The 24,000-nt window shown below is 40.3% G+C and overlaps 1 protein-coding gene across 3 annotated transcripts in view; it reads right to left on the bottom strand.

Moving 5' to 3' along the window:
* Window positions 1-274: 274 nt before the first annotated feature.
* Window positions 275-24,000, bottom strand: part of LOC106972846 (S-adenosyl-L-methionine-dependent tRNA 4-demethylwyosine synthase TYW1) — a 210,947-nt gene continuing 187,221 nt past the window's right edge. For all 3 annotated transcript variants that reach the window (XM_053213791.1, XM_053213792.1, XM_027041851.2), the window contains one exon: window positions 275-1,468. In XM_053213791.1, the coding sequence (XP_053069766.1) occupies window positions 1,247-1,468 (222 nt within the window). In that variant the 3' untranslated portion in view covers window positions 275-1,246. The remainder of the gene's footprint in view (window positions 1,469-24,000) is intronic.

Raw genomic sequence — 24,000 nt, 5'->3', positions numbered from 1 at the left:
GTTCAAGAAAGGACAAAGGATTTCTGTGATACTCTGCAACCCTCCCATCCCATGTCACAGCAGACAGAAGTGTTCTGACTCGACTGCTTAGAAATAATCAGAGCCTAGTTTTCAACTGGGTGAGTAGGTAGGTTACATTATGTATGGGTTTTACTTCAGCAGAAAACAGAGGGGGTGACAAGACAGACGGCTGGTATACAGGAGGAGGTCGATCTGATGGGGCTTACAACCATGGCACTAGAAGCATCTTTCAAATAAACACTCAAAAGAAAACTCTAGTCTTTCCAAAAAATTTTATTAATCAAAATTTTAGGATAAAGGAATTTTTTAAAAATAACTATGATATTTTAAAAAAAACTATTGGGTATTCAATGATGTTTTCAAGTAGAAAAAACTTGAACCCTGAAGAACAGATTGTGTAAAGTAGCTCGGGCTACGAGAGGGAAAAGAAGGTGGGGACTTGTTCTGTGTATAAGGACAGGGGCTTGACCACTGACTTTTTGAACAAAAAGCAAACCATACTCAGTTTCAGAGTTTGTCTGTGAGACTAACTGATGACATCACAGAGCCATTCTTCTTCCAGAAGAGCCCTTTCACACTGGTGCAGCCACCAATACCTTCTATGGCAATCTGTACGAGAACGGAGTGAGATCTAGGACATTCAGATCCAATGCAAGTTCATAAAGCGTTGGTACTAAGCAAAACTTTAATCTGTGCAGTATTTAAAAATAATTGAGAATTGTGACAACTTAAATGACTTCTGGGAGGTGTCTTTAGATCTTAAATCTAAAGAAGGGATGGAGGTCTCGGAGGGGGCAGATCTACTTACCTTGGGGTAACACAGTCCACAAAGGTCAACAGCCCACGAAGGGGAGAGGAACAGACATTCATCCCTTATAACACCCTCAGGAATAGCATTCTTGGGAGTCTTACAAGTTATGATTCAAAACCACCAGTTAAATTCTAATGGCTGTGTACTTCCCCCGCAATAATGTTCCTCTCAAAAGTAAAATCAGGAAAGGGACTGAGCTCTGAAAAGACACGTGAGGCTGAGTCCCAGGCACTCAGAGTGTGGATGCCACCTCCCCAACCCCGGGGGGTGACTTGTGTCCCCGTGTGCAGCCTTCCATTCTTCCCTACATGAAACACAAGTCACATGACGTGTCCTTTGAAAAACCACAGTGAGGCGTGAGAACCTTCAGGGGCCGGGAGTTCTTGTCCGTCAGTATCCTATAGTCAGATAATCTCAACACCCGGAAATATCCTTGGATTTGTTCTTTCTCTGATATCTTGTGTCCTTGGGATCAAAGCCTCTTTCACTGGCACCAAATAATGCCCAGAGGGGGGTTTTGGCCACATAATCCTTTGCGCTGAAATTTGTTAATCCACCGCTATCTTCATATTCCTGCACGAGCTCCTGGAACCGGTTATAATCAATCCATGTCCACCATTCGCCATCAATCTTAAACTGGAAAGAAAAAGCGTAGTCAGGTCAGAAGCACAAACGTCCTTAAAACTATCAAGTAAGTATTTTAAACATTCGAAAACCAGCCTGGTCTCTTTATTCTCTATCAAGTCCAAGAAAATCCTTTTGTGCTCCAGATATGGTTCCATATCAAAGCAGAATGAGCTTCTTCTCCCCTAGGACTGCTGCCAGGCTGGGCCTAGAAGACCCAACTGCTGAATACAGAATATAACCACAAGAGACTCTTAATGACACAGGACAAACTGAGGGTCAATGGAGGGAGAAGGGTGGGGGGATGGGCTAGCTGGGTGCTGGGCATTAAGGAGGGCCCTGGTTGTGATGGGCACTGGGTGTTGTCTGTAAGTGATCAATCACTGAATTCTACTCCTGAAACCAACACTGCACTGTATATGAACTAACCAGAATTTAAATAAAATTTTGAAAAGAAAAAAAATACATCCTGGAATTGAAAGTCAAGTTTATTGTCAGCAGTCTCACTAAAAGAAGGTTAATTACATTTTTTTGGCATTATCATGTGTTAATGGACAAGCTAATTGTAATTCCTTTTGTTGCCACTTTTGATTTGGTATGAATTTTCTTGGTTGTGTTAGAAGCACCTAGTGGAATCCATTTTATTATTAAACTTGGCTTGAGTTATTAGGCTTTTAATCAATGACTTCTAATTCTGAAATGCCAACAAAATGATTCAAACTGGCCTGTTTAACCTAACATGGATACAGTATCTCATTAGCAGAAAGCCTGTTAAGAATTTCAATTCAATAAAGGGGAATAATCCAATTTGTACTCTTTTAAGAAAATCGCTTCTCAAAAGTCCCTGTAGAATAATGACCAGGACGAAGGAAACAGGAAATAAACTGACGAAGCTCTGAAGGAATTACTAATTGAACTGTGAAGGCTTCTGACTCAAAGCATCTATTTGGCACTCATTTGTGTAAACAGATGATACACTGATACCTGATTTATAAACAGACAAATAGTTTTGTTAAGCTGCTATCTTCTCAAAAACTCTTAATTATGACCCAAGTGAAGTAACAATTTTGGGTTCTGAGAAAAATATTGAAAATGCATAGTTTCCTGGATTCAGAATACTATTAAAATATGCTGAATTTCAAGGACATCTGATTTTTTACCCAACAGCTAAGAGGCTTCCAGTGGACAAAAATTATCCAATAAATGGGAAAGTTTAGTCTACCTATGAATCATGAGAAATTTTCTTCTAACAAGACCATTCTTTGAAATGGTGCCCCAAAGGCCTCTCTGAACGCTGCAACCCAAGATACAGAATCCACATCTCCCCCATCGTTTTCCCTCCCAAGACAGACTGCTCTCAAATGTTCTCTGCTGCCCAAGAAAACAGTCATCCCTGAGTACTGAGCATTAGAACTCCAGAGTCAAAGGTGCCTCTCCCTTCCCTGGTCCCTCACATCCAAAAGATGTCAGGCCCCATTGATTCTTCCTTAGCAGCATTTCTTTCTTTTTTTCATGAAGCTGTTTTTTAAGTTTATTTGTTTCTTGAGAAAGAGAGAGAGAGAGCAGAGAAGGGACAGAGAAAAGGAGAGAGAGAGAATCCCAAGCAGGCTCTATGCTGTCAGCGCAGAGCCGAATGCAGGGCTCAAACTCACGAACCATGAGAGCGTGACCTGAGCCGAAACCAAGAGTCGGATACTTAGCCGACTGAGCCACACAGGTGCCCCCTTCAGCAGCATTTCTATTGTCCTGACACCACCCTAACACAGGTCCTCACCTCTGGGACTCAGCAACGGTCCTCTTGCTGACTGATCTTCTGATGCCAATTTTGACTGTTTTCAACTTCTGCAGACGGAGATGCTGGGATTACTATGTCTACAACAGAATAGAGCCCTAGTATCTACAGTCTAAATACTAAACCTCCATTTGGAGACTCCCCAGGAGCCAACCTCCTTGTCATGTGATTCCTATCCTACGCCTGCTGTATGATTAACACCTACTTATGTCTCAGGTCCCCTGGTAAACACCTCTTGCTCTGGGAAGTCTTCCCAAATCCCTTTAAACTATGACAGTTCACCTGCCACAGGACCTCACTACCCTGAACTTGGCCAACCACATATTAAAATTGCTTCTGTAGTTACCTCCCCCAGCCCACTCTATCCCACATCAGAACTGCTCGCTTTGTGAATATATCTGACTTATAATTTATGTTGGTACTCAGGACATACAACAGCTTAGCCTCTTCCTCCTTACCTCTTAACAAAACCAGAAGACCACAGGATGAGGAAAATTCCCACCTGTTCTACTGACATCCTGACAGAATGGAATTGGCTGCTATTGGCTCCGTAGAATACTGTGTGCTGTTTTCACAGTGTATCCGTGTAGGGGGCACAACACTCACACCTTACTGGAAATGGGGGAACACTCCAGCTAGCATAGGAGTAAACATGTCATTACCGTGTATGACATGTAAAATGAGGCCAATAATGATGGCTACCTTTTATTTTTCCCTCCTATAACAGTTACAGAATGCTAACTATGGACTTGGCCCCATCACAGATATTTAAAAAATAATTACAGGGGCACCTGAGTGGCTCAGTCAGTTAAGCATCTGATTCTGACTCAGGTCTTGATCTCCTGGTTTGTGAGTTTGAGCTCCGCATCAGGTTCTGCACTGACAGTGAGGAGCCTGCTTGGGATTCTCTCTCTCTCCTTCTCTCTCTGTTCCTCCCCTACTCATGCTTACTCTCTCTCAAAATAAATAAATAAATGTACTGTTTGGGTTTCCTAAGTAAATGACTCCACTAGATTTCTCTAAGATAAAGTCAAGCACCGTCCACATACTTAGTTTTGTTTTTTTTCTTTTTAATGTTTATTCATTTTTGAGAGACAGAGCACAAGCAAGGGAGGGGCATGGAGACAGGGAGACACAGAATCTGAAGCAGGGTTTCGGCTCTGAGCTGTCAGTACAGAGCCCAATGTGAGGCTTGAACCCACAAACCGTGAGATCATGACCTGAGCTTAAGTCAGATGCTTAACCGATGGAGCCACCCAGCCCAGGTGCACCCCCCCCCCCATACACACACTTAGGACTTTCAATATGTTTTTTAGTGTCCCACTTAAATATAAGCAGACAACTAGTGACCATCTGAAGAAAACTCCTAACAAGAACACTAAAAATAAACCAAAAGAAAAGAGTAACAGAGTAAACAGCCTAGGCAAGGGGAAAACAGCACACAAAACAAAATAAAAACCCAAACAACTAAACTAAAACAACTATCTTCAGAGAAATGAGACAATACTGTATACATAAAACAAACAAACAAACAAACAAAAACCACTACCCTTTAAAAAGGAACCCTTAAAGAATGAAAAGAACCTTAGGTTCTAAAACTATAGGAGCAAAGATGAAAGATTCACAGGAAAGTTAAGAAAGAAAAAAAAAAAACTTTCTAGAATGTAGAATAAAAAAGACAAAAACCAGGAAAGAAAGCACTAAAAAAAAGAAAAAAATAAAAAATTAAAGGACTAGCCCAAGAGACCCAATTTTAAAATAACACCACTTTCTGAAAGAAAGGAGAAAAAAATAGGAAGGAGGAAATCCTCAATGAAATAATTATGGAAAAGTTTTGTAAAGTGAAGGCCATGAGTAAACATACTCATGTAGACAAAGGATAAACATATGGAATAGACAATAGATAAAAACCAACATACCAACTGAGGCACATCTCAGTGAAATTTCAAAACAATGGAGACAAAGGGAAATCCTAACAAGGGAAAAATGGTCATATACAAAGGATCAAGGATCAGAATGCCTTTCGAGTTCTCAATAACCACACTGAAAGCTCAAACACAGTGGCTCCGATTGCATATGAGTTGGTTTGCAACTGAGAATTCTATATCCAGCAAAACTATCAATCAAGCTTGTAGGGAGAATAAAAACATATTTAGATATTTAAGATCTCAATCAATTGGACCTCCCACATACCCCTTCTTAGGAATCTACTGGAGGATGTTTCACTAGAATGAGACATAGGATCCCCAAAGCAAGACATCCCACACAGGAGAGAGCTCAAGGAAGTCCCAGTATGATAGTGTGTGTCTAAAGTGGGTGAGTCAGTAAGTGCCTCTGGGGAGACTCCTTTAAAAAGATGAACAGATAGAACCTCCAACGCATCTGAAAGTCTGAGAGGAGATACAGGTGGCAGGGAGTTTGAGAGTTGATTTAGCTAAAGAATACAGAAGTCTAGACAAAGAAAAAATAAGATAAATATTAACTCCAAGGAAACCAAAATGTATGCTGGAAACAAATAGCATCATAGGAGACTGCACTGCTCAGCAGTGAACAGTGTTCACGTGGTCACATAACGCATAAAACTACGGTATATATACATTGCAAAGGTGGGAGAACAGGAAAGGGCATGATGAGCCAATGTAGGGGAGAGCTTCATCTCACCTTCCACAGTGAAGAGACAACGAGAAAAAACAATGAATAGCAGCAATATTTGGTAAAGACAAATACCTAAATAATCAACCAAAAGTTGAAAGTAGCTGTTGCTTGAGAGGAGGGAAAGGAGGTATATTTGAGGAAAATACAAGGAACTACTGATTTTTGTAATAAACTTTGACTTCTTAGACGATGTAGAATTTTGATAAAACTAAAAAACAAAATTAAAAATAGTAATGACCAATCTATCGAAGTGAGGGAAGAGTATATTATTAACAATGTGAGCCAACAAAATAGGGTGGGGGTAAGGGGAAGACCTACAGGACGATGGTAGCAGCCGCTATTCAGGAAGCACCCTACTGTGCACTAGGCACTGTTTGGTTCTCTAGCTGGTGTAATGCACTTTACAAAACTCATGTGGTTGGATGCCCATCTTTAAAACGGGTGGGGCACGCCTACGCGGCTCAGTTGGTACAGCATGTGACTCTTGGTTGCTCGTGAGTTCAAGCCCCATGATGGGTATGGAGTCACCTTAAAAAAATAAATAGGGGTGCCTGGGGGGCTCAGTTGGTTAAGGGGCCAGACTCTTGATTTGGGCTCAGGTCATGATCTCACGGTTTGTGAGTTCAAGCCCTGCATTGGGCTCTCTGTTCACAGTGCAGAGCCTGCTTGGGATCTTCTGTCTCCCTCTCTGCCCCTCCCCACTCATGTCAGCATGTGTTCTCTCTCTCTCTCCTCTCTCTCAATCCCTCCTTCTCTCTCAAAAATAAATAAATGTTAAAAAAAAAAAAGGGCAAAAGTCCCAAAAAACTAACAAATATGTCAAAGGTGACATCCTCTGTAAGTGGAGAGCCACAATTCAAATTTGTGGGTCGTCAAGAGCCTGTGGTCATTACACGATTGCACACTGCTAGCTGTCAAACTGGAAAAAAGACAGAACTAATAATAACCATTTTATCTTTTAAGTATTTTGGAGTGCAAAGAGATTTTTCTCACCCCTGGACTTTTTTAAGTATAATATTTCTAAGTTAACTCCCTCTGTTTAACCGATCTAAAAGTTACAGAAAATAATGTGTATATCCCAAATTCTTAGTGTCCTTCAACCTTCCTCAGCATAGAGTCTAAAGAATGAGCACACTGAGGAGAAGCCTACTGTCTATTAATTATTTCTCTACCCAAGTACAGCATAATAGAGACTGCCTGTTCCAAGGCTAATGCAGGGGAAATGTAAGATTTATATGCAGACTTCTGAAGTCAGCCTGCTCTGCCTTTGATTGGTTCTGTTTTATTTACACAGTCTTTGTCCCTTCTGGCAAAATAATAATTAAAAAAATAAAACTGCCATAGTGAAAGATATTCTTCCCATTATCTTAACTGGTTCCTAATAGTACAGGCAGTATAGGTGAGCACACTTTTTCTTTTTTTGTAGATGAAAATTGACGTCCCATTAGTTTCACGGTATCTTCCACACGGAAAGTCTATATAGAATATCCATAGCTACTTCAAACTCCAAATGTCCCAAACAAAAATTCTTACCACTTTGGCCTGTCAATCTCATGCCTCAACCATGTTGTGCTGAAGTTATTCCAGCTTTTAAATGATAAATACTCTGTAGCTACTGGGAAAGTTCTAATCATTCAAAGGCATCATATTTCTACATATGCAAGAGTTAAAAATAAAGAGGAAATTCTGCATAGCAGTTGAAAAAGAGCAAGTCAAGAGCTATTTATTAATATCACCATTGGAGACAGTCTTTGCAAATATTCCTCCACATGCTACTGTAGTATTCTTTACGGAAAAGTCAAATTATCAGCACCTTTAGGAAAGAGCCTTTATTAAAGGCTTGTAACAGGCAAGGCCCCATTCCAGATGTTTCATATTTGTCACTTTACTCAGCCATCACAATAACCCTGTAAACACAGTTACCACTATTTTTCAGATAAGAAAATGAGAAATGGTGAGGCTGGGCTTTGAAAACAGATATACCACAACAAAGTTCAGGAGTCCCCAAGACCACCCCCATTTCTGCCACCAATTGTAAATGCAGGGGTTCCCAAGGCCGCCTTCAGTTTGACCACTCACTAGAAGGACCCACAGAATTCACTGAAAGCTGTTAATAGTATGGTTTCTTACAGCGGAAGGACACAGATGAGAATCAGCGTAAGGAAGAGGCACATGGGACAGACTTGAGGAAAGTTCCATGCCCAGAGCTTCCAGCTGCCCTCTGTCACTCAAGTAGTGGTCAGAGCTAATATCACCCGTCAATGATGCGCGAGAATAGGCATGGAGCGCTGCTAACCTAGGAAGCTCAACCTGAGCCTCGAGGTCCAGAGTTTTTCCTGGGGCTCAGTCTCCTAGACAGCTGGCTGCTGAGTGGCTGACTTTAGTTTCCAGCTTCTCTGAAGGTCAAGCAAATACAGTGTAGCCCAAAGCCTCTACCCTAAATCACATGCCTAGGGTAGACTACCTAGCATGACCCCAGGTCCCCAGATAAACAAAGATACTCTGACCAGACAAGACATTCCAAGAGCTTGAAAATCACCTCTTAGAAGCTGAGGGCAAAGAGCAGCCCTTTCTTTAGGTAAAATTACAGCCGAACTCAAAGTCCACATACAATGGATAAAGTAGAAACACACAAAAATAAAAAAGAACACTAACAACAAAAAAAGACTCCTACATTTCATTTGAATTTTCACACTCCTAAGGAGGGCTCTTATATGATCTTAGTGTTGGTTCTTTTTTTTTTTTTTAAATGTTTATTTATTTATTAAGGGAGGGAAGGGCAGAGAGAGAGGGAGAGAGAGAATCCCAAGGAGGCCCCACATTATCAGTACAAGCCCGATGCAGGGCTCAAACCCACGAACCATGAGATCATGACCTGAGCTGAGATCAAGGGTCGGACACTTAACGACTGCGCCCCCCAGGTGGCCCCAGCGTTGGCTATTTTCTAAGTCTGGTCCCGCAAACACACAGTAATACTTACAAACGAAACCTTGGGAAAGTGCCAGTGAGAGGATGGATGAGGGGCTGCCAGGCCCTCTCATAATTCAGAAGTGCATGTGAACTGGGAAGGAGAGGAGATCCCAGGTTAGTTTGAGGGAGAAGTGATCTGGGAATTCAAAAAAAGAGAGTTCTTACTGTAGTCCTTCTTCAACTTCCCAGATTTATGGATTTTGTTCTTGACTATCCTAGCGACAACTGCGTCGATTGTTCCGTGGCTGAGAGGAGGCACAGATCACTTCCAAGTGCACCTGACTGCCTGCGACTGTGGAGCCCCGAGCAAAGTTGCCTCCTTTTTCTGGGTTTGCTGGTGACAAGTAGAATTCACATGGCAACAGCTGCCCGAGGAACCACTTTGAGAAGCAAAACTACAACAATGTGACTGAATTCTAGATATATCCAAGTGCAATTAAAAAGCTTTTAAATCTGGAAACTCAATTTCTGGAATTTCTATCTTAATCTACAGTTTTGTTGGAATAGAGCTAAGTCCTCTCAGCCGTGTCACCAAAATGCCACTTTTCTCTGACATTTCTCTGCATGTAATTACTGGGAGCAACCAGGCCTCTGACAAGCATGAGTTCTACATGTATCACAGAAAGTAAAATATTCGGTCGGTAGTTTTGTTGGGAAAACACTGCACAAAACCTAAATGGTGACACGCAATTCCTTCTTACTCCAAGAAAGGAGGGCTCAGGGAGAGGACACCTCTTCCTTCCCTTCCTCTGTAGACTGCAAGTTTATACGTCTAAGAGGGAGGCCTCTGTGATCAATGCTGAATTATGCAGAAGGCCTCAAATTTGGCAAAACTTTCCCAGAGGTGGCTTTGAAGGAGGTCCACCAGACTCCTCGGTGAACTGGGAGGGGATCCGCCTGGGTTTCGGTGGATACCTGCCTCTGTTTCCCTGCCTTGTGACTGCTCTGTAGCATTTAGGAGATGGCATGATGTCATGGTCAAAGTAGGCTTTGTATTTTGAAACATCTGGGATTGAATTCTAACTCTGCTTGTATTCTCTCAGCCTGAGGTTTCTCCTTTAAAACATGAGGAAAAACAATATTTATAATTCATCGTATTTTTATAAGAATTAAATGAACTAATGCATACACAGCATCATCAAAGTAAACTTAATAACTGCTATTGGTTGAGTTTATCAGCAGACACCAAAGTAAGGAATGACACCAGACAGCTCATCAGTGATGAAAGGTTCTAGAAAATTATGCTGGAAGACAACAGAATAATATCTGTAAATGCTCACAGGAAATACCTCCACTTAGACTTATCCACTCTGATAATCTATTATTCATGAGAGAAAGTGAAATAAAGACGTTTCAGAGGGAACGAAGACTGAGTTTACCATTCTAGCGAAAAGAAAATTGCACCCAGCAGAATCAATGGATGCAAGAAGCAAAGGGGAACCAAGAAAGTGGGGTTTACATGGATCCATCAACACAACCATTAACTGTGCAAAAGAATCCCGGGAAGACCTTGTATTGTGCTGAAGGAGGATGGCGATGTTGATTAGAGTTAAACTACGTACAAATTTCAAAATATCGGAGTACAAGATTCTGAGCAGATGGTGGAGTAGCAGAAGCACCAGGAATCCTTCTTCCCATCCACGGAGCACCTGGCACGGCTCAGGTGGTGGAGCTTATGACCCTTGATCTCGGGGTTGTGAGTTCAAGCCCCCACACTGGATGTACAGATAATTAAAAATAGGATCTTAAATAAAAATTTTAAAAAGGCGCCTATCTGGCTCAGTCAGAAGAGTATGTGACTCTTGACCTCAAGATTGAGTTCAAGCCCCACGATGGGTGGAGAGATTACTTAAATAAATAAATCTTAAAAAATCGTTCTTCTCACCCAAACAAAAATTATACTGGCAGAATCTGTCTGATATAACTACTTTGGAACTCTGGACTCTAGTCAAAGGCTTCTAACTTTCAAGGAAAGGTCTGGACTGTAAAGTACAGTTAATTTTAGTCAGTTTCAACTTGGATGGCAGTAGCTATCCATCCCCCATGGCCCACCCCCACAGCAGGCAACTGTGACCTGTTCTTGGGACAGCCTGCATGCAGCCTGTGGGAGACAGGCTGGGCAGTAAGGACCCTGTCCTCCAAACACTGGGGATCTGTTCTCTGTCGCCTGCTGCTTCTGATCAGGGTACAGATATAGTGGCAGCCATTGGTACCCATTCCTCCATTGCAGAAAGCCTCTCCCCTTCCTGCTGAAGTGACTTCCAGGGGAATAAAGGGCTAGTGCTCCCCATCACCTTCCACTTTCCTTTTTTTCCCCTTTTAGGAGAGAGACATTAAAGACTAGAAGATTCAAAAGCAACAACAGATGGGTGGAAATTAGAAAGTAATCACATATTCCCAGGGAAAGATTCAGGAATAAATTCAAATTACTGTTATATCTTTAGGATATTAGATGCAATCCCCATGGCCCACAAAGAAATAGCCATAGAATATAAGCAAAAGGAAATGTGAAAGGAATTAAAACGTTTCAATACAAAAAAACAACTAAACACAAAAGAAGATGGTAATACAGGCAATGAGGGACAAAGAAGCTATGTAAGGCATATGGAAAACAAATAGCAAAATGACAGAAGTCCCTTTTTATCAGTAATCATTTTAAATGTAAATGGATTAAACTCTCCACTCAAACAAAAAAAACAGAGATTGAATGGATCAAACACACACATACACACACACACACACACACACACACACACACACACACCAACAATATGCTATCTATAAGAGCCTTACTTTATCTCCAAAGACACACACAGGTTGAAAACAAAAGAACAGAAAAAGATATTCCATGCAGTCACCAAAAGACAGGAGGAGTGGCTACAGTAATATCGCACAAAACAGACTTCAAGTTAAAAGATTTCAAGTTAAAAGATGATAAGACAGAAAGAAGGAAAAATATACAATTTATATTAATTAAAGGTTTAATGCAGCAAGAAACAATAATTAGAAATGTTTGTATAGGGGCGCCTGGGTGGCTCAGTCAGTTAAGTGGCCGACTTCGGCTCAGGTCATGATCTCGCGGTCCGTGAGTTCGAGCCTCGCGTCGGGCTCTGTGCTGACCGCTCAGAGCCTGGAGCCTGTTTCAGATTCTGTGTCTCCCTCTCTCTCTGACCCTCCCCCGTTCATGCTCTGTCTCTCTCTGTCTCAAAAATAAATAAACGTTAAAAAAAAAAATTAAAAAAAAAAGAAATAAAAAAAAAAAAAAGAAATGTTTGTATATCTGGTACCAGATCATCAAAATATTGGAGCAGATACTGGCTGAATTGAAGGGAGGAACAGATAGCTCTACAATAATAACTGGAGAGTTCAGTACCCCATTCTCAACCATGGATAAAACAACCAGATAGAAGGAAACAAAGGACTTGAACAACACAAGAAATCAACTAGCTCTAACAGAACATTCTGCCCAAGAACACAAAATACACATTCTTCTCAAGTTTTCACCATTTTCTAGGACAGACCGTATGTTACACCACAAATGAAGTCTAAATAGATTTTAAGAGATAGACGTCATATAAAGTATCTTCTCTAATCATAATGGGATGAAGCTAAGTATCTGTAACAAAAGGAAAACTACAAAATGCAGACATTTGTGGAGGTTAAACAACACACTCCTACATAACCAATGGATCAAAGAAGAAATCATATGGAAATTAGCAAATACGTTAAGAGACTAAGTGAAAATGAAAACACAACATACCAAAACTTATGGGACAGAGCAAAAGCAGTACTGAGAGGGAAATTTATAGCTAAAAATGTTTACTTTAAACAAGGAGAAAGATCTCAAATTGACAACCTAACTTTACAACTTAAGGAACAAGAAAAAGAATTAAGCCAAAAGTGAGCAAAAGAATGGAAATAATAATGGTTAGTACAGAGATGAAATAGAGAATAGAAAAATAGGGGGGAAAAAAACTGAGACCAAAAGCTGGTTCTTCAAAGAGGCCAACAAAATTGACAAACCTTTAGCTAGACTAAGAAAAAAAGAGAAAAGACTCAAATTACTAAAATTAGAAATAAAAGTAGGGACATTACTACTGATTCTACAGAAGTAAAAGGGATTATGAAAAATTATTATAAATGTACACCAACAAATTGGATAATCTTGACGAAATGGACAAATTCCTAGAAACACAAAACCTACTAAGACTAAATCACAAAGATACAGAAAATATGAATAGACTGATAATTAGTAAGGAGACTGAGTCAGTAACCAAAAATCTCCCCCCCACCCCCCGCCAAAAAAAAGCCCTGGACCACACTGCTGAATTCTATTAAACTTTAAAAGAACTAATATCTATCTTTCTCAAACTTTTCCAAAAACTGAAGAAGAGGGAATATTTTATAACTCAGACTATGAGGCCTGCCTGCTAAAGCCAGATAAAGATACTACCAAAAAAAAAACCCCCAAAAATCCACAAAGCACCAATATCCCTTATGAACAATGATGTAAAAATCCTCAACAGTATAATATCAAAGCAAATTCAGAAGCATGTTAAAAGGATCCTACACCAGTGGCACCTGGGTGGCTCAGTTGGTTAAGCGTCTGACTCTGAATTTCAGCTCAGATCATGATCTCACAGTTTGTGGGTTCGCGCCTCGTGTCGGGCTCTGTGCTGACAGCTCAGAGACTGGAGCCTGCTTTGGATTCTGTGTCTCCCTCTCTCCCTGCCCCTCCCCCACTCCTGCTCTGTCTCTCTCTCTGTCAAAAATAAACAAACATTAGAACAAAAAACAATCAAGAAAAAAAAAAAAACAACAAGGGACATATGGGACGCTTGGGTAGCTCAGTCAGTTAAACGTCCAACTTTGGCTGGGTCATGATCTCACAGCTTGTGAGTTCGAGCCCCGCGTCGCGTTCTGTGCTGACAGCTCAGAGCTTGGAGCCTGCTTCAGATTCTGTGTCTCCCTCTCTCTCTACCCCTCCCCTACTCCATGCTCTGTCTGCCTCTCTCAAAAATAAATAAACATTAATAAACAGTAAAAAATTAAAAACCAACTGTAAACATCGGATTAAGTGGTGAAAGACTGAAAGCTTTTCCTCTACTATCACTTAACAAGACAAGGATGCCTACTTTCATCACTTCCATTTATCACACTGCTGGCAGTTCTAGCCAGAGCAACTGGGCAAGAAAAAGAAGTAAAAGACAGCCAAGTAAGGAAGGAGAAGTAACATTATCTCCGTTTGCAGACGATATGATCTTATATGTAGGTGTGCCTTTTCTTGAGAATTTGGCACTTGAGATTGAACCAAGTGGTGGTAGATGCTTAAGCTAAGTTGGGGCTACAGCCACCATATCAGGGGATATGAAAAATAAAGAAGCAAAAGAAGCCAAGGGAAAAGGAGGGAGGAAAGGAAAAAGAGAAGGAGCTGGTCAGAAAGGCTGACAGACGGGTAGATAGGAGTAGTGGCTTAACAACTACTTGTTCCAGAAAGATTCACTAGTGAATTCAAGCAAACATTTAAGAAATAACACCAGTACTCCTATCTATTCCAGAAAATAGAGGCAGAGAAAACACTTCTTAACTCATTCTAAGAGACCAGCATTGCCCTAATACCACAATGAGATAAAGACTTTACAAAAAAGGAAAACTACAAAACAGTGACCGTGATGAACATATATGTAAAAAAATCAATGAAATATTAGTAAGTCAAATCCAACAATGTATAAAAAAATTATACACCACAACCAATAATACCAATAAAACCATGCATTTATTCCAGGTATGGCAAGGCTGGTTCAACATTTGAAAATCAATTAATGTAATACATCACATCAACAAGCTAAAGAAGAGAAATGAAACTCATCATATCATTAATTGCAGAGAAAGTATTTGACAAAAATCCAAACCAATTTATGATTAAAAACTCTTAGCAAACTAGAAATAGAGGGAAATGTCTTCAACCTGATACTTAGTTACCAAAAGGCTACAGTAAACATCATATTTAAGTGAAAGACCAGTTGCTTTCCCACTAAAATCAGAATCTAAGCAAGAATGTCCCCTTTTACCATTTCTATTCAACATCATATAGAAGCACTAGCCAATACAATAAGATTGAAAATGGAAATAAAAGATATACAGATTGGGAAGAAAGAGATGCATAGATGATGTGATTAGTAATCGATGTAGAAAAAAACAAAGAATTAACATTAACAAAACACCCTCCTAACTAATAAGTGATTACGGCATGACTGCGCTATATGAGGTAATACATAAAAACTAGTTGATTTCTCATATACCAACAATGAACAAGTGGAATTTGAAATTAAAAACACAGTACCACGCTCATTAGCATCAAAAAATGAAACACTTGGGGTGCCTGGGTGGCTCAGTTGGTTGGGCTTCCGACTTCGGCTCAGGTCACGATCTTGCGGTTTGTGAGTTTCAGCCCCGCGTAAGGCTCTGTGTTGACGGCTCGGAGCCTGGAGCCTGCTTCAGATTCTGTGTCTCCCTCTCTCTCTGTCCCTCCCCTATTCATGCTCTGTCTCTCTCTGTCTCAAAAATAGATAAAACATTTTAAAAAAAATTTTAAAAACATGAAACACTTATGTATAAATCTAATGAAATATGTACAGGATCTATATGCAGGAAATAAAACCTGAAAAAAGTCATGGGAGATCTAAATAAGAGATATTTCATGTTCATGTACTGGAAGACTGAATATTGTCAATTTTTCCTAGCTTAATCTGTAGATTCAATTCGCTCCCAGACAAAACCCTAGTACGCTAGTTTATAGGTATTAACAAATGGATTCTAAAGTTTTTATGGAAAGGCAAAAGACCTAGAATAGCCAACCCAAGAAGCCAGTTGGCATGTTGGAGGACTGACATCACCCAATTTCAAGACTTACAATAAAGCTAACAGAAGTCACGATTGCACAGCATTGGTGAAAGAATGGACATATAGATCGATGTAACAATATACAGGCCAGAAATAGACACACACAAACGTAGTCTACTGATCTTTGAAAAAGGAGGAAAGGCAATTAAATGGAGAAAGAATAATCTTTCCAACAAATGGTACTTCAACAACTTGACATCTGCATACAAAACAAACAACAAAATGTTGATATAAATCTCACAGTTTTTGAGACAGATCTTAGATCCAAACATAAAATATAAAACTATAAAATTTCTAGAAGATAACATAGGATGAAATCCAGCATCACCCATGAAAGAAAAAGTTGATAAGCCAGATTTTATTAATTAAAAATGTTTGCTCTGAGAAAGGCACAGTTAAGAGAATGAAAAGTCACAGACCGGAAGAAAATATTTGCAAAACCCATCTGGTAAATGGAAAGTATCAAAAATATGTAAAGAATTCTTAAAACTCAACAATAAGAAAATAACCAACCCAACTAAAACATGAGGAAAAGATCTGAACAGACACCTCACTAAAGAAAATGTACGGATTGCAAATAACCCTACTTAAAGATGTTCATCTTTTTATGACATCACATGTCATGTGTTTTTCAAACCTATACAACTTTATAGCACAAATACTGACCCTTAAAGTATGAACATTAAAGAAAAATCACTTAGGAGGTCAGGGGGTCCCAGGAAGAGGTGCAGACCGTGTGTGAGAATCTAACTCTGCTACGAATGTATGAAATAACTTCACTGAAGTGGAGAAAGAGGAAAAGGCGCTGACCTAAGTAATTCTGGAAACAAGTGGAGCCTCTAAGACTAGAGGCAAAAGGAACTACAAACAAGCACTGTATTCTTGGCTTAAACGTTCTGATACTGCTACACATGTACGTTGGAACTGAACAATTAAGTAAACAGATGACAGCTATTAGGAGCTAGGTTTCTCACTGTTAGAGGAGGAGTTTTCAAATTAGTAAGGAGAGGAGCCTACAGTGAGTTATGTTAGCAATGGATTAGAGTTTGAGACATCAGTATGTTTAGCTTCATCTAGATACAAATGGTTACAGGTGGAAGTATTTACAGACATGTGTATGTATGAAGGCTAGAATATATATACAATGTCTTTGCTCTGTTACACCTTTTAGAGAGCCTAAAAGAAGAAACAACACCCTAGTCAACAACAAGCACACCTTCACCCAGATCTTGGTTTCTAACACCATTCTTCAATAAAAGGAACCAGGGCTCCTGAAGAAATGACTGATTCTAGGACTGGAGCAAGAAAAATACAAGATGAGCTTGGAGTATCTTGTAGTGCCAGAAAGTAAGGAAGTGCTCAAAACAAAAACAAATAAAACCTCCGACCCTGAAGGGGGGTATGTTAAAAGAGCAAAAGAGGCAACTGGAAGAGATCGTAGCGGCCAGAGCTAGAACAATTTGAGCAACAAAGGAAATAGAGTACAACTGGATTATAACCCAAAGTATAAACTGAATACTATAAATCCATACTGTTATAAAAAAAATGATTGAATACATTAATAAATGGGAAGAAGAGACAAACCTATTTATGTAGATATCTCACTCTCAAGGATGTGGAGCCTAACTCGCACTCCTTACATATGAGCTATAGATAGTGACTTCTTTCCAAAGAGTAATGTACAGAAACGGGGAGGGGAAGAGTAAATTAACAGTGGAGAAAGCTGACAAACACTACCTCGACTTGCTGACCAAGGTCAACATCACTAGTTGGAAATCTAAATAAACTATGGACTTTAGCTAATAATGTAGCAATTTTGGTTCGTTAATTGTAACCTATATACTATACCAATGAAAGATGTTAATAACAGGGAAACTCTAGGGTACAGAGGAAATCTTTATACTATCTTATCAAGTTTGCTGTAAATCCCAATCTGTAGGTACTAAGGCATAAAGTCTACTTTTAAAAAAAAAAAAAAAAAAGGAAGAAATTACATTTTAAAACAATGATCTGTGGATTTCTGGAAGCTGTACATGTGATCTACTACTTGGTTTCCACTGGCGGTGATCCGCTACAATAGGACATCACCAACATGAAGGGAGGAAGGACTTCAGTGTTTCTGAACTAAAACCATCAGCAGAGTGTATTGGGTTGATCATGGTCTCATTAGTTTGCAAACTGACAGGTCCAAGGTTACATCTGAGCTGCTAATGGAAAACACAGAGGCAGAAGGGGGACTGTATCTCCTTGTCCCAGCTGCTTCGTCCAAAGCACACAGGCAGGTCCACCTTCCTCGAGTAGACTGTTTCCAGTGGGCAGCTGTACTTCTCTTTGTCCCTCAAGCTCAGCTTTAGAACCAAAACATGCTGACTTAACTTGAGTTTGTCTTTCCTTGGTTCAAAGTCAAAGAAACTCACTGAACTTTCTACTCCCACTCACTAAAGAAACCGCCTCTTATCAAGAGCAGAAACATCTTTATCAAGAGTCTAAACAACACCTCTAAATGACAGAACTGTTCAGACAGCTGGGTGGCTCAGTCAGTTGAGCAGCTTTCTTTTTTTTTTTAAATGTTTATTTATTTTTGAGAGAGAAAGAGAAGGACAGAATGAGTGAGGGGAGGGGCAAAAGATATGAAGCGGGCTCTGTGGCAATAGCAGAAAGCCCAATGTGGGGCTCAAACTCACAAACCAAAAGATCATGACATGAGCTGAGGCTGGAGACTCAACCGACTGAGCCACCCAGGTGCCCAAAGCAGCGGACTTGATTTTGGCTCAGGCCATGATCTGATTTTGGCTAAGGTCATGATCTCATGATTCGTCCCACATTGGCTCCCTGCAGAGAGCGATTCTTGGGATTCTCTCCTCTCTCTCTGTGCCTCCCTCCACTCGCGCACTCTCTTTCAAAATAAATAAATGGACTGTTAAAAACAACAACAACAAAAAACTGTTCTACAGAGATTAAAAAAAAATAATAACCCACTAACAACTATGAAATGCTTTGTATGTGGAATAGCATATGGCAATAACAAGAGCATATGGCAATAACAAGGGCATTTGTACTGCAAATGACCACAGAGTATTCTGGGTATGGATAGGGTAATGCAGATTATAATGGATTCTCCAGAGGCCGTTTGATACTGTGAAAATTTTACAAGTTAATGCATAATCTTTAAAGGTCACCTAAATGTAAATATTCAACCAATGCTTGGAATCTCTCTAGAATTTTTTTTTTTCTTTTAAAGAATTCACCTTACATCTTGGGTTATGTGGTATCCTGGATCAGAGAATTCAAAATTTTTGAAATGGATAAAGAAAGAAATGCCACAATGGAGGGATTTTCAATGCTGCATTTTATGGCAATGTTCTTTTTTCTGCTAGCCAACTTTACTAGAATCAAAAAAGTACAATCTAGTAGATAGGAGAGACTTTCCAAAAGCATGGATTGGCATCAGATTCCTGCTACAGAAAAACAGAAGAAATGGTGAATAGGAAAACAACTGGATTTAACAAGTAGCAGGTCACTGATGACCTATAAAATAGCAAACTCAGTTGAGTATTTATTTGTTGAATAAAGGAATGAATGAATGAATAAATAATAAGGAAGAAGGTAGAGATACAGCCAAATGAGCAAGGACGATTCAGCAACTGCTCTCGGAAGGTACAACTGTGAAAAAGGGAAGGAGACGAAAGTGAAGAGGCTGTTAGTTCACTAAACAAACACCAAGAATCTACTATGCATCAGCTCCTCTAGGAAGTGCTAGAGATGACAGTCCTTGTGTTCCAGGAACCCACAACTCCTTAGGAAGGGCAGCCTTACCTATGTGCATATAGATCTGAGAGAAGTGACCCCCAAGGAGGTTTGTTTTACAGTTTTAAGGAGAATTCAGCAGGTGAACTGAGATGGGGCAGGGTGGTGAATGCATTTCTGGCAGAAGAGGTAGGTATCTTGGGCAAACAGAGGAAAGAATCATGGCAGTATCTTCTAAAGGGGTAGGGCAGGGGGCGGCCTGAAACAAAGCCAAAAAGGCCCTAATTGTGAAAGCCATCATGATTCAAATAAAATATCTAGGTTTTTCTTTTGCATGCACTGTGAGATAAAAACATGGCAGGGAAACAATGAGCTTGGGGTGGCAGGATAAACAATGAGGTTGTTAAATGGCCAATACCCACTCTGCTATTTACGAACTCAATGATTTGTTTTATGGATTTGTCTACTCTTTAGGTTTTGTTTTGTCTTCTTCTGTTTCCTTCCTCTGTTTTGTTTTTGGTTATATCTCTGTTTTTAGTACCCTTAAAAAGGCATCCATCTGTAAATGGGACCTGATAGGCTCTGATTAGGATCAGGCAAAGATGTTCTCACAGAAGTTTCAGGAAAATCTTTCCAGTAACACTGCAGGGGCAGCTCTGTAACCATACTGGGTGACACTTAATAAACATAAATAAAACATAATAAAACATAATAAACATAAATAAAAGAAAATCAGTTTATGTGGAAATAATCTACTGATGACACAGTGTGCGAAGTGGACTGGCATGCTGGTCACTGAGGAGATACTATACCAAAAACCGTAAATGTCAAAACTGTGCGGTCATAGACTTCTGGTGCTAGACAAAATGGAGGAAATGCACGTCTTCGTATTTCTCCCACTATACAGCTAAAATCCCTCAATAGTATATGTAAAGCAAATGTAAGAAGGCTTTGAAGGTAGAGGTAAGAAGGCAGACTGGCTAGGGACCTCGGACCCAAGGAACAACACAGTGATACATTCCCTGGGTTTCATTTTTGGCTCTTCTATCCTTCTGGGTGCGGAAGCCCAGAAGCCTGGTTGAAGCCTGTAATCCAGAAACACCAGCGGGCATAAACAATAAAAAAAAACAATCTTACAGCGCCAAAAAAATCTGCTTTTCTTGGCCAAAGGACCAGGAAAAGAGCAGCCTAGCAAGACACAAAACTTTTAGACAACAACCAACCTAGGCCATGAGAAAAATGCCTCATTCTCCCCCCAGTCGGTCAGCACCGAGTGGGGACCCCAGACTTCTACATTTGCCCAGCCATGGTGGGCCATAACCTCCCTTCTCACTGCTGGGGAGCTGTCAGAGAAGGTGGAGCGGAGGATCCAGCAACCCCAACCCCTCTCTGTGGTCTCAGTGGAGACCCTGCAGGGAGCACTGACCTCCACCTGTGGCAGCAAGGTGCCTCTCCCCACCCACGTCAGAGTGGGGACAGAGGAAGCTTAGCAGAGAGCCAAGACTTTTGCCACTGCCTAGGGGCAAGGAGGCCATGTCCATTCCATACCATCCCTGGGGAGCAGTGATGAGGTGGTCCTCCTTTCCTAAATCAGAATGGTATCAGAGGCTATTGAGGAGAAAGCCTGAACTTACACCCCCAAATCAGCCACAACAAAGCTCCCCTCCCTCAACAGGTCAATGAAGGCTGAGTGGTGAGCCTGAATGTCTCAGTAATAAGGCGACACCCACCCACAATACACCTAGGATGAAAGCGAGTTCTGCATTTAATGCCTGACCACTCTCCTCTCTCCTTTTATACCCTTTGTTTCAGACCCTCACCATTTTACCTCTGACTGTTGGGACTATTACAGCAGTTTACAAAAAAAATTTTTTGTAATGTTTATTTATTTTTGAGAGAGAGAGAAAGAGTGTGAGCGGAGGAGGGGCAGAAAGAGAGGGGGAGACACAGAATCTGAAGCAGGCTCCAGGCTCTGTCAGCAGGGCTTGAACTCAGGAACGGCAAGATCATGACCTGAGCCAAAGTCAGACGCTTAATCGACTGAGCCACCCAGGCACCCACTATTATAGCAGTTTTTAACTGAACTGGTTTCTCTTAAAGTCTTGCACTTCATCCCCTGAAATACTGCCAAAGAAATTTTTTTGAAACTCAAATCTGATTGTGTCACTTCTATTTAAAACCCTTCAGTGCCTGCCCATGCTGTACAAAAAACAGCACAATTAGGATGTAATTCAGTGCCATCAATGCTCTCGCCCCTGGTGAATCACCCCCCTTCCATTCCCTTCAATCCTTCTCTTGACCTCCGGCCACACCAAACTATTTATTCTCCCAATGTGCCAGGCCTCTGCACTTCTCTGTGGACCTTTTCTTAGGCTGTTTTCTGCTTAAATGTCGTTTCTACCTGGGCTGTTACTGAACATGCAGTCAAACAGCAACTCCTCTGTGAAGCCTTTCCTGATGGTACCATATATTCCCAACTATGCCTCCTTGGGCTCAATTCTACTCTTCCATCTTGCTCTGATAAAACTTTGGGGTATGTGTTTGTTTTGATAGTTACCTCTTTTTCTGTTAGACCATTCTGAAAGGCAGGGACTATTTTTTTTTTTTTAACTCATCTTTGTATTCTTTGTACCCAGCATAGTGCCTGACAAATCCTGGGTACACAACAAACATGAAATAATGAAGGTCAATCTCAGACTGTCTCCTTATGTTGGCTTGTACCTTGTAGGCTTTGTCTGTTATTGCATTTATCATACTAAAATTTCAGTTGTTTGGTCCCTTCTGAGAACTTCCTGTGCATATGGGCAGGATCATAAAAAGAAACCAGAAGGATGAAAATGGCAGATTATCTGAAAACAAGCAACAGACCAACAGCTGACTTTATCAATGGAATTTAAAAGACAAGAGATTACATTGTGTTGAAAGACAACAAATGTCAACCTAGAATTTTATACCCAGCTAAAATATACATTTCCAGACAAACAAGAGCAGAATTTTCCATCAGCAGATGCCCACTAAAATAAATTTTTAAGAAAGTATTTTTTGGGCAGAAAGAACACAATCCTGTATGGAGAGTCAAAAATGAAGAAAGGAAGAGTGCAAAACAGTGTTAAAGATGCAGGTAAATCTAAATGAACAGTGACTACATACAGCAGTAACAATATTCTCCTTACACACATTTATAATTCATGGACAGAACAATAATAGCATGTGAGTTGGGAAGGGGAAAATGGAGGTTAATAAGGTATTCTAAGGTCCTTGCATTGCAGTTAGAGGGTAAAAGTATTCTTTAACATTATACTTTGATTAGTCAAGGATCATAAAGTCACTTCTAGTACAACCACTAAAAAAAAAGAAAACAGTAAATAATTCCAAAGTAACACCTACCGTGTCTGAGAAAATAAAGGAAGTGCAGAGAGGGAGGGAAGTGCAATTTAAAAAGCATCTGGAGAGGTAGACAGCCTGACCATGCAGGGCCCTAGGGTCACATTAAGGACTTTGATTTTCATGCTAAAAGCAACGGTGTGTCACTGAGGCATCTCAATGGAGTTAGAAAGAACTCTGCCACCAGAGTCAGGATTATTTCCAGAGCACTGCCTCTTTAATCAAATATATTTTTTTTAATGTTATTTATTTATTTTGAGAGAGGGAGAGCGCCTGCATGCATGAGTGTGCGTGCATCAGTGGGGGAGGGGCAGAGACAGAGAGGGAGGCTGAGGATCCCAAGCTGGCTCCGTGCTGCCAGCACAAAGCCTGACCCAGGGCTCAATCCCACAAGCCGTGAGATCATGACTTGAGCCAAAATCAAGAGTCAGATGCTCAACCTACTGAGCCACCCAGGCGACCCTCAAATAATTTTTTTAAAGGCACTGTCTTACCTGAAAAGGTTAACAGTGAATGAAAAACTAGAAAATAAAATTAGGTTTTTGGCTTTAATTTTTAAGATTTGCTTTGTAAGTTAATTAGCTTTGTAGCTATCATTAACATTTCAAATACCAGGTGGCCTTTATTTCTTTGTTCCCTAATGTCCCAGAACATATTCTTCTGTCTAAACATCTGACAGACCACAAGTCAGCTACATACAATCTAACTGCAACCAAAGCATGAGAGCCTTTTAACCTCATGGTTATTGAGACTACAGGATGTGATATTTTAATTGAGCAAATCTCATATTATTAAATGTCATTAACTTGAGAAGCTGTTCAGGAAGTCATTTAGGTTTTTGGGGAGAATATACTGAGTCTTTCATGTTCAAATTGACCCTGACTTTATTTGCATAAAAAGAACTTATGTAAGAAAAGGTAGCCCACCCTTAACCTTTATTATCATCTTGGTATTAATCTATCTTTATTGTGATATAATCCACAGACCATAATATTCAGCCTTTAAAGTATACAATTGAGTGACTTCTGGATTAGTCTCAAAGATGGGCAACCAACACCACACTATAATTCTAGAGTATTTCATCATCCCCCAA

Source organism: Acinonyx jubatus, chromosome E3 (assembly GCF_027475565.1).
Source record: "Acinonyx jubatus isolate Ajub_Pintada_27869175 chromosome E3, VMU_Ajub_asm_v1.0, whole genome shotgun sequence".
In the NCBI taxonomy this organism is placed as follows: domain Eukaryota; kingdom Metazoa; phylum Chordata; class Mammalia; order Carnivora; family Felidae; genus Acinonyx; species Acinonyx jubatus.
This window is presented reverse-complemented; position numbering and strand designations above follow the sequence as displayed.